The sequence below is a fragment of the Pan troglodytes genome, chromosome 12, assembly GCF_028858775.2.
Source record: "Pan troglodytes isolate AG18354 chromosome 12, NHGRI_mPanTro3-v2.0_pri, whole genome shotgun sequence".
In the NCBI taxonomy this organism is placed as follows: Eukaryota; Metazoa; Chordata; class Mammalia; order Primates; family Hominidae; genus Pan; species Pan troglodytes.
The window spans coordinates 83,748,436-83,761,912 of NC_072410.2; the positions used below are offsets into that span (position 1 = coordinate 83,748,436).

The 13,477-nt window shown below is 34.8% G+C and overlaps 1 protein-coding gene across 7 annotated transcripts in view; it reads left to right on the forward strand.

Moving 5' to 3' along the window:
* The window catches only part of SOS1 (SOS Ras/Rac guanine nucleotide exchange factor 1), a 142,917-nt gene that overhangs the window by 93,057 nt on the left and 36,383 nt on the right, over positions 1 to 13,477 (forward strand). For 6 of the 7 annotated variants that reach the window (XM_063789973.1, XM_515425.7, XM_009442353.3 and 3 more), the window contains 2 exons: positions 7,348 to 7,475; positions 8,263 to 8,918. In XM_063789973.1, coding sequence (XP_063646043.1) covers positions 7,348 to 7,475; positions 8,263 to 8,918 — 784 coding nt within the window. The remainder of the gene's footprint in view (positions 1 to 7,347; positions 7,476 to 8,262; positions 8,919 to 13,477) is intronic. The other variant, XM_009442354.4, reaches the window with a different exon arrangement.

Genomic DNA, 13,477 nt, shown 5'->3' on the forward strand with positions numbered 1-13,477 from the left:
TAGGTGCGAGCCCCCACACCTGGCCTGACCAGTATTTTAAAGGTTAGCAAATCAGTACATGTTTGGTTCCACAAAAGTATTAACTTTTTCTTTGTTCCTTAGACATGGGATTTTATCTCCCTCTCCCCAAGACGCACCCAAACAAACCTTAGAAAAAACCATCCAGGATGACTTTGAATTCCCTAGAGAATTGCCTATTCTTTTTCTTGTATGCTGGGTCCTTGTAACCTAAGGGAAAGTAAGTTTCCCTCTATTTTAAAATTCAGGTTGAAGTCTATGTTGTTGTGTGTACATGAGTGTATTTGGTTTCCTAAGGCTGCCACAGCAAAGTACCACAAACTCAGAGGCTTATAAACAACAGAAATTTATTCTTTCACAGTTCTGGAGGTGAGGAATCTGAAATCAGGGTGTGGGCAGGGCCACACTTCCTCTGAAGGCTCTAAGGAAGAATCCCTGCTGCCTCTGCCTAGCTCCTGGTGGACCCCAGCGATTCTTGGTGGTCCTTGGCTTATAGATGCCATCACTCCCGTCTTTGCCTCCATCTGCACATCAGCTTCTTCACAGCTTCACGTTCTTCTCTATGTGTCTGCATCCAAATCTCGCTTTCCTTTCTCTTACAAAGACACCAAGTCAGTGGATTTAGGGCTCACCCTAATCCAAGATGATCTCATCTCAACTTGATTACATCTGCAAAGATCCTATTTCCAAAGAAGATCACATTCATAGGTACCAGGGGTTAGGACTTGAATATATCTTTCATGGGGGGACACAGTTCAACCCTTAACAATAAGTTTTTGGTACACTATAAAAATTAAATTTTTGTTGTTCTGATTCTCCAGCATATACACTGGCTACATTGGCTTTATACGCTGGCTTCCCCCTAACACCCCCATCCCTCTTTTTTAGAGATAGGTCTCGCTCTGTCACCCAGGCTGGAGCGCAGTGGTGTGATCATAGCTTGCTACAGTCTGGAACTCATGGGCTCAAACAGTCTTCTCATCTCAGCCTCCCAAGTAACTGAGACTACAGGCATGCATCACCATGCCCAACTAATTTTTTTACATTATTTTTTTGTAGAGACAAGGTCCCATTTTGTTGCCCAGGCTGATCTCCAACTCCTGGGCTCAAGGGATCTTCCCACATTGGCTCCGAAAGTGCTGGGGTTAATGGCATGAGCCAACGCACCCAGCCTTTTTTTTTCCCCTTTCGCTTTTTTTTTTTTTCTGTTTTCTTTTTTTGCGTTAGGCCAATTAATCATTTCATCCTGATCTTATATTTTTTATTTTTATTTATTTATTTATTGAGATGGAGTCTTGTTCTGTCACCCAGGCTGGATTGCAGTGGTGCTATCACAGCTCACTGTAACCTCGACCACCTGGGCTCAAGTGATTCCTCAGCCTCACAAGTAGCTAGGACCACAGGCACATGCCACCACGCCTGGCTAATTTTTTAAAATTTTTATTTGTAGAGATGAGACGTCGCTCTGTTGCCCAGGGTGGTCTCAAACTTCTGGGCTCAAGGGCTTCTCCCACCTAGACCTCCCAAAGTACAGGGATTATAGGCGTAAGCCACCGAGTCTGGTGGAGAACCAATGGAGGGTCTTTCTAGTGTACATTCCCTTGAACCAGCTTTCTAAATTCGGAAATTCTTATCTAGAAACCATGGGCTCAAAGCTACATGGTATTGGAGCTGACCACAAATGTTGAATGTCTAAAGTTAAACATAGGATAGTGCACCACAGGAGCCATTGTAAACAAACAGCTAACTATTGTATTACTCCAATTTTTAATTTAATTTTTTGGTTTTGGTGTTTGGGGTTTTGTTTTTTGTTTTGTTTTGTTTTTGAGACAGGGTCTCACTCTGTCACCCAGGCTGGAGTGCAGTGGTACAGTCACTGCTCACTGCATCCTCAACCTCCCAGGCTCAATTAATCCACCTACCTCAGCCTCCTGAGTAGCTGGGACTCCGGTTGTGCGCCACCATGCCTGGCTAATTTTATTTTCTGGTAGAGACGGCATCTGGCTATGTTGTCCAGGCTAGTCTTGAACTCCTGGACTCAAGTGATCTGCCCACCTCAGCCTCCCAAAATGCTGGGATTACAGGTGTGAGCCACTATACCTGGCCAATTTTTAATTTTAAATAAACTTGACTGCTGTGAGGTGCATTTGTAGTTAGTGATGTTTTCTCTGATTAGAACAGAGAGGTGGTTTTAAAAGGTATGTTTTCATAAATGACATATCCTAACATTTTTTAGGGTTGATTGCCTGTTTAATGTTTGGAATTGAAATTTCGTTTTAATTAAGAATTTCATCTTCTCCACCCATACCTTTTAGGTGTGCTGGTACCATAAAATAATAATTTATTTGAATGTCATGACCTTTCTTTCCCTCAGCTTTTAGTGGAATGTTTAAAATGATGTCATGGCAAACAGGAGCAAAAGGCTTGAATTACTCAGCAGTTAGTTAATTAGTTCTGGAATAATTTGGATAATATTTCATACAGTTGCTAAGAGGGCTAGTAAATCAAGTGTTACTCTTTGCATTTTCTATGTTGTAATCCACTGTGGTGTCTCATCAAACGGTATACAAATAACATTCCAAAATCGAAATGTGAACCTAATCTTTGCTTGTGTTCTCTTACGTTGTGATGAGCTCTATGTATATAATATTTAAAATAAATGGAGATCTTTATTTTTATATCCCAAATGTTAGACAATTATAATGTATATTTCTTGGCTGTATACTTTGTCATTCTTGTGCATTGCAATTTACCTGTTCTATGGAATACGTTTTATTTAGTGAATATTGAGGTTTTTCAAAGTCATTTCAGTTATTTGGGTACCTATTATAGTGAAAAGTCACGGGACTGAAAGTCAAGAATTGTGGATCCTGGACCTGCCTGTTAGTGCCTTCAAGTAAATGGTAGTTCCTTCGTTGTATACAATGCCATGTTGGAGGAAATTAATTCCAAGGAATAAAAACGAATTCAAGCATTCCTTTTTTTAATCAAAGGGAAGCCATTATATGATTGTGAGTGAATTGAGCATATAAAATGCACTGGGTACAACAATTTATTTTTTATGTATCAAACACTCTTGAGTTTTAGTCTCCTGAATACTGCTATATTCTTTATATTCATTGTAGCTTTTTCTTTTGACAGCTCCTTACATTTAATCCCATTTATCTCCCAGGGCTTCCTTTGCACATGCAACACACCATATTGACTATTGCCTCTTTACTTATTTCTAAGGGACCAAAAAAATTAGTCACTGGTAAAAGTGGTTTCTTTCTTGTGAAAAGTTAAATTTTATCATCTCAATGGAGCATATGAGTTTTCATTCTGCTTTAAAATATGATTCCTGGCTGGGCATAGTGGCTCATGCCTGTAATCCCAGCACTTTGGGAGGCCAAGGAGTTCGAGACCAGCCTGGCCAACATGGCAAAACCCCGTCTCTACTAAAAATACAAAAATTTTCTGGGTGTGGTAACACGCACCTGTAATCCCAGCTACTCTGGAGGCTGAGGTAGGAGAATCGCTTGAACCTGGGAGGTGCGGAGGTTGCAGTGAGCTAAGATTGTGCCACTGCACTCCAGCCTGGGAGACAGAACAAGACTCCATCTCAAAAAAAAAAAAATAAAAATAATAATAATAATAATAATAATATGATTCCCTAGATGAGTTTAAGTACAATCTCATATGGTAATATAATCTCAGGACTTAGTACTTTTTTTTAAACTATTCAAATAAACTGCCTTTGTACAAATGTAATTGTTACTATTGCACATTATTATTAAATAGGCACTCATGAAAAGCATGGTATTGAATATCACTGGTAACAAGAGGATGCTGCTTTGTTGAGTCTCATTTACATACTAATTGCCACTGCTTTGTCTCTGTAGCCACAATAAGCCACCCTTTTGATGGTAGTTAGCTTGAATTATTTTGCACCAGTGCCAAGTTTAAATTAGCTATGTTAAGTAAAAGAAGCAAAAAATGCTACAAGAAAGGTCATTTATTACACTGAAATTTATTTTAGAGGCTTGCCTAATGTTATAAAGGTAAAAATGACATTTTAAAAGTATTTCATCAGGAAAGTTTTATGGGTTTGAAATGTACTTTGGGTTTGTGGCTTTTAAAATATTAACATTTTTGAGATACCAGAATATTCTGTATGTAAAATGCTACAGTTAAATAGTAGATAAATGATTCCAAAACTTGAAACATTTTTAGGATAGAAAATCAAAGGATGTCCAAGTGGATTTTTTCTTTTATAAATATTTTTATGTGTATGAGAATTATATATTTTGTCTACCATTAGGTATGTTTTCCTGAATTAAAAATATAAAAAATTTATCCAGGACAAAATATCAAATGCTCAATATTCTGCTACCTGTTAGTTATTTAAGACCGAAAAATTGCCTTGTATCTTACTGACTTGAATTTCTCTGGGCTTTGCTTTTGAGTGATTAAATTCTCAATCAACTCAGTGAACTAATTCATTGTTCAGTGGTGCTTTCATTAAATTTGCCTTTTCTTGAGGTATACAGCAAGCTTGTCTAACCCCCGGCCCAACACAAATTTGTAAACTTTCTTAAAACATTATGAGATTTTTTTGCAATTTTTAAAAAGCTCATCAGCTCTCGTTAGTGTTAGTATATTTTATGTGTGGCCCAAGATAATAATTCTTCCAGTTTGGCCCAGGGAAGCCAAAATATTGGATACCCCTGGTATATAGCTTTCAATGTTAGATTATCTGCTGCTTTAAAGACTAAACTTGATTATGTTTAATGGTAACGTTTTATTTGTCTCCCAGAATTCTGCCATGTGAGAGGCAAATAGTTTCAAATGATAGGGATGGGAAGGTACTTTGAGAGATTACCTGGATTCCAGCCTTCAGCCTGCTAGTAATATCTGTTAAGTAAAAACCTAGTATCTTTCTTTGTGAACCCTGGCCATTGGCTTTCTTTAATCTAGCTGGCCATATTGAAGAACAATATTATGAATAAAAGATATTTGATTTTTGTATTAATATGTACACTTTTAAAGTCTCTTATCCTTTGGAAAATATCTTTCGTTACCCTTTTTATGTTGAGAATTGTTATGAATAAATTTTTCTTTTTTTTTTTTTTTTTTTTGAGACGGAGTCTCACTCTGTTGCCCAGTCTAGAGTGCAGTGGCACGATCACGGCTCACTGCAACCTCTGACCCCTGAGTTCAAGCGATTCTTCTGCCTCAGCCTCCCGAGTAGCTGGGACTACAGGCGTGTGCCACCACGCCCAGCTGATTTTTGTATTTTTAGTAGAGACGGGGTTTCACCATATTGGCCAGGCTGGTCTCAAACTCTTGACCTCATGATCCCCCCGCCTCAGCCTCCCAAAGTGCTGGGATTACAGGCATGAACCACCGTGCCCAGCCTAAATTTTTCTTTTACTTAACACAGTTAAGACTGAAAATTTTCCTAAAAATGTAGATTATGCCTCTAGTAGAAAGTATGGTGAGTTTTTAATAATGAATATAAGAAATCTGGATAATAAAAGCTAAGTATTAAACATTACAATATGGTATTCATTACTTCTAGAATATTTGACCATTAAAGTATTTTAAGTAAATTTTAATAAAAATGGTTTAGAATATAAGTAAGAAATCTGTTTACTTTTCACAGGTCATCAGTGCATGTGGTGTGTGTGTGCGCATGCATGTAACTGATTTTTATCAATTGAAGCAGAAAGGAATGTGTTGTTGACCCTTAAGGAATACCTGTGAAAAACACAAAATCCTTAAAGTACTAATGTACTAATGAATACTTAAGCTAATTGAAAAGTAAACTTCTAGCCAGGCATGGTGGCTCACGCCTGTAATCCCAGCACTTTGGGAGGCCGAAGCAGGCAGATCACTTGAGGTCAGGAGTTTGAGACCAGCCTGGCTAACATGGTGAAAACCTGTCTCTAAAAGTAAAAAAATAAAAAAAAATTAGGCATGGTGACAGACACCCGTAATCGCAGCTACTCGGGAGGCTGAGGCAGGAGAACTGCTTGAAGCTGGGAGGCAGAGGTTGCAGTGAGCTGAGATCGCACTGCTGCACCCTAGCCTGGGGTACAGAGCAAGACTCCATCTAAAAAAAAAAAAGAAAAATAAACTTCTTTATAAATCACTTTGAATATTTCATGATTGTATATCTCAAGTCTTTTCGTTTATGGTAGAGAGTAGGTATTCCTAAATTGTTGGATGAAAACTCTATTGATAAAATGTTATTTTATTTTATTTTAATAGACGGTATCTCAAACTCATAGGCTTAAGCGATCCTCCCACCTGGGCCTCCCATAGTGCTGAGATTATAGGCATAGGCCATTGCAGCCAGCCAATATGTGATTTCTTAACTTTTCCTTTTGGTAACCAGGAACAGGTTTAGATGTATGAGTGAATTATTGTGACTCATACATCTGTTAATTGCTTGCTTGAATCATAGCTACCTTACTGTATTGACAATTAGTTACTGATGACTTAGTTCTTGTTAAGTAGAGACGTTCTGTCTGACACAGATATTTGCCAGTAATAGAAAATATGCTTGAGTTTCAGTTTCATAAATATGTATATTACAGCTTCACTCAAAATCTTAATGTGGATATGGACAAAGTTCTTTATTATACTATTGTTAATTCTGTAGTATAATTACAAAGAAAACCATTTACACTTACATTGTGTGTTACCATTTACAAAGTGCTTTGGTTTTTAATAACAACCCCTAAAAGTAGGCAGGGTAGGCTTTTTATAAGCCTTATTTGGCAAATGGGAAAAGTAAGACTCAGAGATCAAGTGACTTGCCCCAAGGTCACACAGAAGTAGAGTCAAAATTTGATCCTAGATTTTGTAATTGAGATTCCTTCTACTACATTGCATCGTTCTCTGTATATTTATCTTCCTTATCATCTCAATATTATATAACAATAATATAGGGGTCAGAAACCTAAGACCAAATTCCACACTTAAAAAAAAAAAACCTCGTCTACATGCTTAGTGGTATGCTAACTCCTATGATAATTCAGTAGATCGATTATGCTCCCCATTTCTTTTCACTGGTATGCACCTTGAAAAACTACATATTACTGCCTGTCACAAGATGTAACCCATCTTAACACTGCTAATCTTGGTCTTTTAATGTAGAAAATTTGGTTGTGTATTAATAGTAACACACAGGAAAAACACTTTTAAAAAGAATATTTGATGACACATTTAAAATTTTTATTGTGGTGACAGTTGAATAAATGTTATTTTTATCCTTAAATGAGTTTATTATTATTTTATCCAAAAATATACTACTGGTTCAGATTTGTCATTTTGGCTTTACAGCAGTTAGAAGAAAAAAGTGAAGATCAAGAAGACAAGGAATGTTTAAAACAAGCAATAACAGCTTTGCTTAATGTTCAGAGTGGTATGGAAAAAATATGTTCTAAAAGTCTTGCAAAACGAAGACTGAGGTGAATATTTTTACTTTTTAAAATATCCTTCTTTTTACCCTGAATATTGTGGTGTAAGTTCAGGGATCCCAGTTCCCTCCTCAAGTAAACAATGAAGAAAATAGTTTTAGTGACAAGCCTGGTCTTTTAGAGGAAGTGACATCAAAGCCAAGAGAATTGTTATTGTTTGAAAAACCTTTCATATTTGTGCATTTTCCTTGCATACTCCCAGACAAGACCTCCTGAGAGTCAACTGGTAAGCTAAAGGAGAGACAGAGTAAAATGTATCGGGTAGATTTATGTTGGCATCGTTATTCTGTCAAAGTAAAATTATTAGTGTCCTTTATTTTAGGGATTATATAACTTGAGGCATTAATTCAGATAACATTGCTTCCACTTTCCTAATTATAATATGTGCTACATGTTTTTAGCTTTGGGTCTTGTCCATTTAAACTCTTCTAAATAATTTATTTTAATCTTTCAGATTACTTTTTTTTACTGTATTGGGCTACTTTTTATTAGTTGTCATTCTAAATATTTAGTAGCCAAGATAGAAATAATCATTTTGTAGTTACATTTAAGGAGAATTTTGTCAGCAATCATTGTGCTTTTTAGAACACTGAAAAAAACCTCTAGGTTGCTTTAATTTTCAAAATTGTGTAATTTTGTAATACTAATCTATTTGGGGAATTAGTGAATACCTTCTCGGTGAGACTTGTAAAAATCTACTTTTACACTTTCCCTTACTTACATGAACTCTAGGTTTTCTGTCATCTATGTACTAATAATGTCTTTTTCTTTATTCCAGTGAATCTGCATGTCGGTTTTATAGTCAGCAAATGAAGGGGAAACAACTAGCAATCAAGAAAATGAACGAGATTCAGAAGAATATTGATGGTTGGGAGGGAAAAGACATTGGACAGTGTTGTAATGAATTTATAATGGAAGGAACTCTTACACGTGTAGGAGCCAAACACGAGAGACACATATTTCTCTTTGATGGCTTAATGATTTGCTGTAAATCAAATCACGGGCAGCCAAGACTTCCTGGTGCTAGCAATGCAGAATATCGTCTTAAAGAAAAGTTTTTTATGCGAAAGGTACAAATTAATGATAAAGATGACACCAATGAATACAAGCATGCTTTTGAAATAATTTTAAAAGATGAAAATAGTGTTATATTTTCTGCCAAGTCAGCTGAAGAGAAAAACAATTGGATGGCAGCATTGATATCTTTACAGTACCGGAGTACACTGGAAAGGATGCTTGATGTAACAATGCTACAGGAAGAGAAAGAGGAGCAGATGAGGCTGCCTAGTGCTGATGTTTATAGATTTGCAGAGCCTGACTCTGAAGAGAATATTATATTTGAAGAGAACATGCAGCCCAAGGCTGGAATTCCAATTATCAAAGCAGGAACTGTTATTAAACTTATAGAGAGGCTTACGTACCATATGTACGCAGGTAAGAATTATGAAGTTGCCTGTCACTTTTGTTTTCCTGCTTCAAACTGATTTTCTTTCCTGCATGGGTTATTGTGCCTAAAATAGAAAAGAAACTAACAACCAAAGACCTCTTTTCTTTGACTAAAAATACCCCACTTTATATTTCTTTGGAATGTTTTACTTTTTCTACTACACTTAAATACTTTTTTTTAACCTTACCATCAGTTATAGATGAGAAAATGAGGTCACTTGGCTAAATTTATCCAGTTAGAAAGTGACAGAAACAAGACTAAAGTTAGTAGTAAATCATCATTATTGGGATCTAAAAAGTTTTTTACTCCTTTATCTTTTTTTTCTTTCTTCTTTTTCCATTACTGAGATTATAAATAAAAATTTTAATATAACAAAATTGTGCTGGTAGTATAAATATACACAGCATTGCTTTCTCTCTCAGTTTCCACTCCTAAACCTGATTATTTAATATTAAATGTTGCAATCCTGGAAGCCAAGGATTCCAGTTTTATTATAATTTTTCACCTAGAAATGTCTATAGTCAGTGTATTTATTTTACTGACCCAAAAATTTAAAAAATCATAGGAAATGTAAATAGGCTGCCTAGATTTTACATGAAAAACAAATAGGTTATTGTCATTTTTTTCCATATAAAGCTGTTTTTTGAGAGGTACAATTTTTCGGTAGTATGACCTGCCGATTTAGTTGCGCTTCACCAACCTTTTCTATGTTCTTTATGATCTAGACTACAACTATAAAAATTTTTTTTATTCAGTTACCCAAAATTTGTGATTGCAAAATACTTCTTTTCTGCTTAAGGGATTTTTAAGGCTATAAAAGTTCAAATTGCCCTTCTTGCCACATTTTCCTGGTTTTTAAGTCCCCTTAGAGGACTCATAGAATTTTTATAACACGAGCATTCTAAACTTTATCATTTCATCCTAAGTACTTTTGTTTGGGGTTCCTAGACTCATTTGGAGTAAAATTAATCTTTAGATTTTTCTCTGTGTTTGTAAGAAAGAAGTTTTAATTTTTTTTTTTTTTTTTTTTTCCCGTAGAGCATTGTAAGAAGACTTACTACTAGTGTTTACTGTCACAAGTCAGTGATACTTGGGCAGGAAAACATTTTCAAATTACAAAATTTTTAATTGTTTCTGTAAGACTTGATTGAGTGATGGAAGTTTTCTCTAAATTGCTATATTTCACAAAGTTAATTTATGATTATTAATAAGCAGCTGAAGAATGGTTACAACTATTGTCTGGGGAACTGTCCCTTTTATTTATTTTTTTAAATGAGGACACTTTAAAGCAAAATTAACTGGAACAAGCTGACACTTGTTTTGTAGTCCTGAAAGTCTTCTTTCCTTAATGTGTACAATGTTAGGTAAAGTCCATGGACATGGTACTTTTGTAATGATGTTTTATTAGTTATTTCTGTCTGATACTTCTTTTCTATATCAATTTTTAGCTTTGGTATAGAGTAATATTTTGAGTGCTTTTACTTATAATGAATATAAAACACTTAAATTTTAAGATTTATAGAACTTTGCCAAAGTTAAGTGTATTGAAAATTTAAGTTGATGAGATTATTTTACTTAAAAAAAAATAAGTTTTTAAAAAATTCCTTCCAATAATTTTTTGAGAAATAAAAGGCCAGTGTTGTGGCTAAGTTTTTTGACATTTTTCTTTTCTGTCTTCTTTTGAAGTTTAACTGAATATTTTAATTTATGTCATAAATATACTACTGGTGAAACTGGAGTCTACAAGCAGCTTTCGTGAGTTGTGGTTTACAGTACACACAAATTAGTGTTAACTGTTAGCTTATTTGGGCTATTCTGTAAGGTCTGTTACTGAAGTTATTACTGGCAACATAGAATGGTTTTTAATAGACCATCTGTGAACTTGTAAAACTGAAATGGACTTTTAAGGCCTCACTACAATGGTAACAGATCAAGTTACCATTTGTTTTTAAGAACTATTGGTCTGCTCTTCTCCTCTCATCTTTCTTCAGCCTCCCCAAAGAGAAAAGGGATTTGTGATTTGGTTAGTAGGTATGTTTATTGGAGAACATACAGTACAGGTTGTGGCTTACACTGAAACAAAGCTAACATTTAACTTACACATTTTTATTTTATTATATAGAATTGTAATAAAAGACATTGGATATAATACATGAGAAAATTTAATGAATACTATAAGACACGACTTACAGACATCTTTTAGATTATTATAGTTTGGTTAGACATTGTCATAAAAACAGAAGAGAAACTGGTTTAACCTTACTTTATTCAGACTTCACTGTGGTGTCAGCCAACTTTATCCCTCAAATATTTTAACAGTAATGTACAAAATGGAGCTATAGATCTCTAATGCTAGAAGAGATGTCCAAGCCTTCACTTTGTAGACAAATCCCAAGGTCCCTGAAGATTATATGATTTCCCAGAAGTTCTATTACGAGTTAATTCCAGAACAAGTCAAGAATTAGGTTTCTTGACTCTAAATAGAGTATATTGTCTACCATGTTACATTGACTCATATAAGGTGATTGTTTTCATGAATAGAATATGTTGTAATTTTTAAATTATATGTGTTAATAATTAAGTAAAAGGATCTGGTACAGATGTGAGCTCAAAAAAAATAAACAAATAAATTACTTCCTTGGTTTGAACTGCCAATAATATAAATGGCTTGTTCATTTCTGGGCAAACGTGAGTACTATGAAGATATTGTCAGTAATTTTTTTTTCTTGAAATAGGATATAGGTAAGCTCTGACTATAGATACACTTCCATTGGAATGCATAGATTTTTTATGTATAGATACTGGTCATTATTATTATTTTTATTTTTTTACAAAACCCAATCATTAGTCTATTGATGTAGTTTGCTCACTAAAGGGAAAGCTTTGTGGAAAGAAAAATTTAAATTTAGGTGAATTAGAAAGTGGTTAACTTGCTTAAAAGGTTGCAACAGGGTCTTATGTGGAATCTAATTTATAGCTTGTCTCTCAGATTCGGTGTTTCTGGATGTATCATAATTTGCTAACTATATCAGAACTTTGGGGTTTGTCCCAAAAACTAGGGGAAAAATTATCCAATTGGATGGATCATTCTAAATCTGGCAATGGTATGAAGAGACTATTTCCTTATCCTAAGTAAGAAAGCACAAAGCAATATGCACAAATAAAAAGTTGAGAATAGGAATTTCACGTCTGTTACAGAGTTGTTGTAGGCAACAAAGTACAAGTTAATGAGACCTAAAACAACATGAGTAGATAAATGGTAGGTGGTGCTGTGTCCAGTTTGGTAGTCTATTTTAGAAAAATGAGATGACCCTGAAGTAAGGATAATAATTCAGAATTGACATTTTATGGGAAATAAAAGCTTTGCATATTGAAGTGAGGGAAAAGGTGTTTCCCTTGCCTGGGAATTTCTCTTTTCCAGAAGATGGTATTGAAAAAACTTAAGCCAGAAGATCGTTTTCTTTAAAGTATTTACTGCTATTTTATACCTTCATATGGAAAAGCCTCAAAAACCTGAATTAGATTTATTTTGAGTTTGTGTCCTATATAAGCCCAGTTTCGGTGTTTTAACTTATTTAAATCTTTTGAACAATTTTTCATCTATAGGGCAGTGCTGTTCTATTTTTATACTCTCTGATTTTTTAAAAAAGTGTTTGTGCGTCAGCATAGCGTCTGTTTCCTTTTTTAAGGAATTCAAGACTGATTGTTTATAAATCCTTGTTGAGGAGCTTATTGTTTCTTGTAGCTTTTTAAATGGCTGCATTAAAGGGAGAATTATCACATGAACAGACATCCTGATTATAACAGTGTTTTACTATGGTGGTTGGGGGTGGGGTGGTCTTTACATAAATAACTTTTTTATGTAATAAATACAAATTTCATTGACCTTGTCAAATAAAATGTCATGTCAATCAAAATAGGCACATAAGGAAAAAGGATTGGATTATCACTTCCAATCTATATTCTGAACACTAATGTAGGTATACTCTGAGTTCCTAAAATTTTGAAGTATTGTGCAGTAAAATATCAAATAATGGTTTTATAGTGAGGAAAACAGAGACAGAAGGTCAGCAGAAAAAAATAACTACAGCTTCTGTTTGAAATAACCTGGTTATTTCTGTTTGAAAATAACCTAGCTGTTTTGATTGGGGGAAGCAGAGCAACTAGTGAACATGGTGGAAACCTTAGCGCAGGGATTTGAGAGTCAAGTAGCAAAGTAATGTTATCTCTAATGATGAGGGGGAAAAACTGTAGAAAAAGTTTTGGTTGTTGACCATATTGAAATTCATCAGGAGATCATGTTTGAGAAAGAACTTTGTGGAATTATCTCCACAAGTAAGTGATAAACAGAAAGGAGAATATAAAAATGGGCTATTTTTAATTTTTTTCTATGATTATATGTTTTTGCTTATGTTTTAAAGCCAAACCCAGACTGGCTTTTGTATTTTTATGTGTTTACCTTTCATCTCTCTCTGCAACATGGTTTTAGAATATGGGTAGATAACTGCTGCTCCACAACTAACAACGGCAGTATAAAACTTAGCTT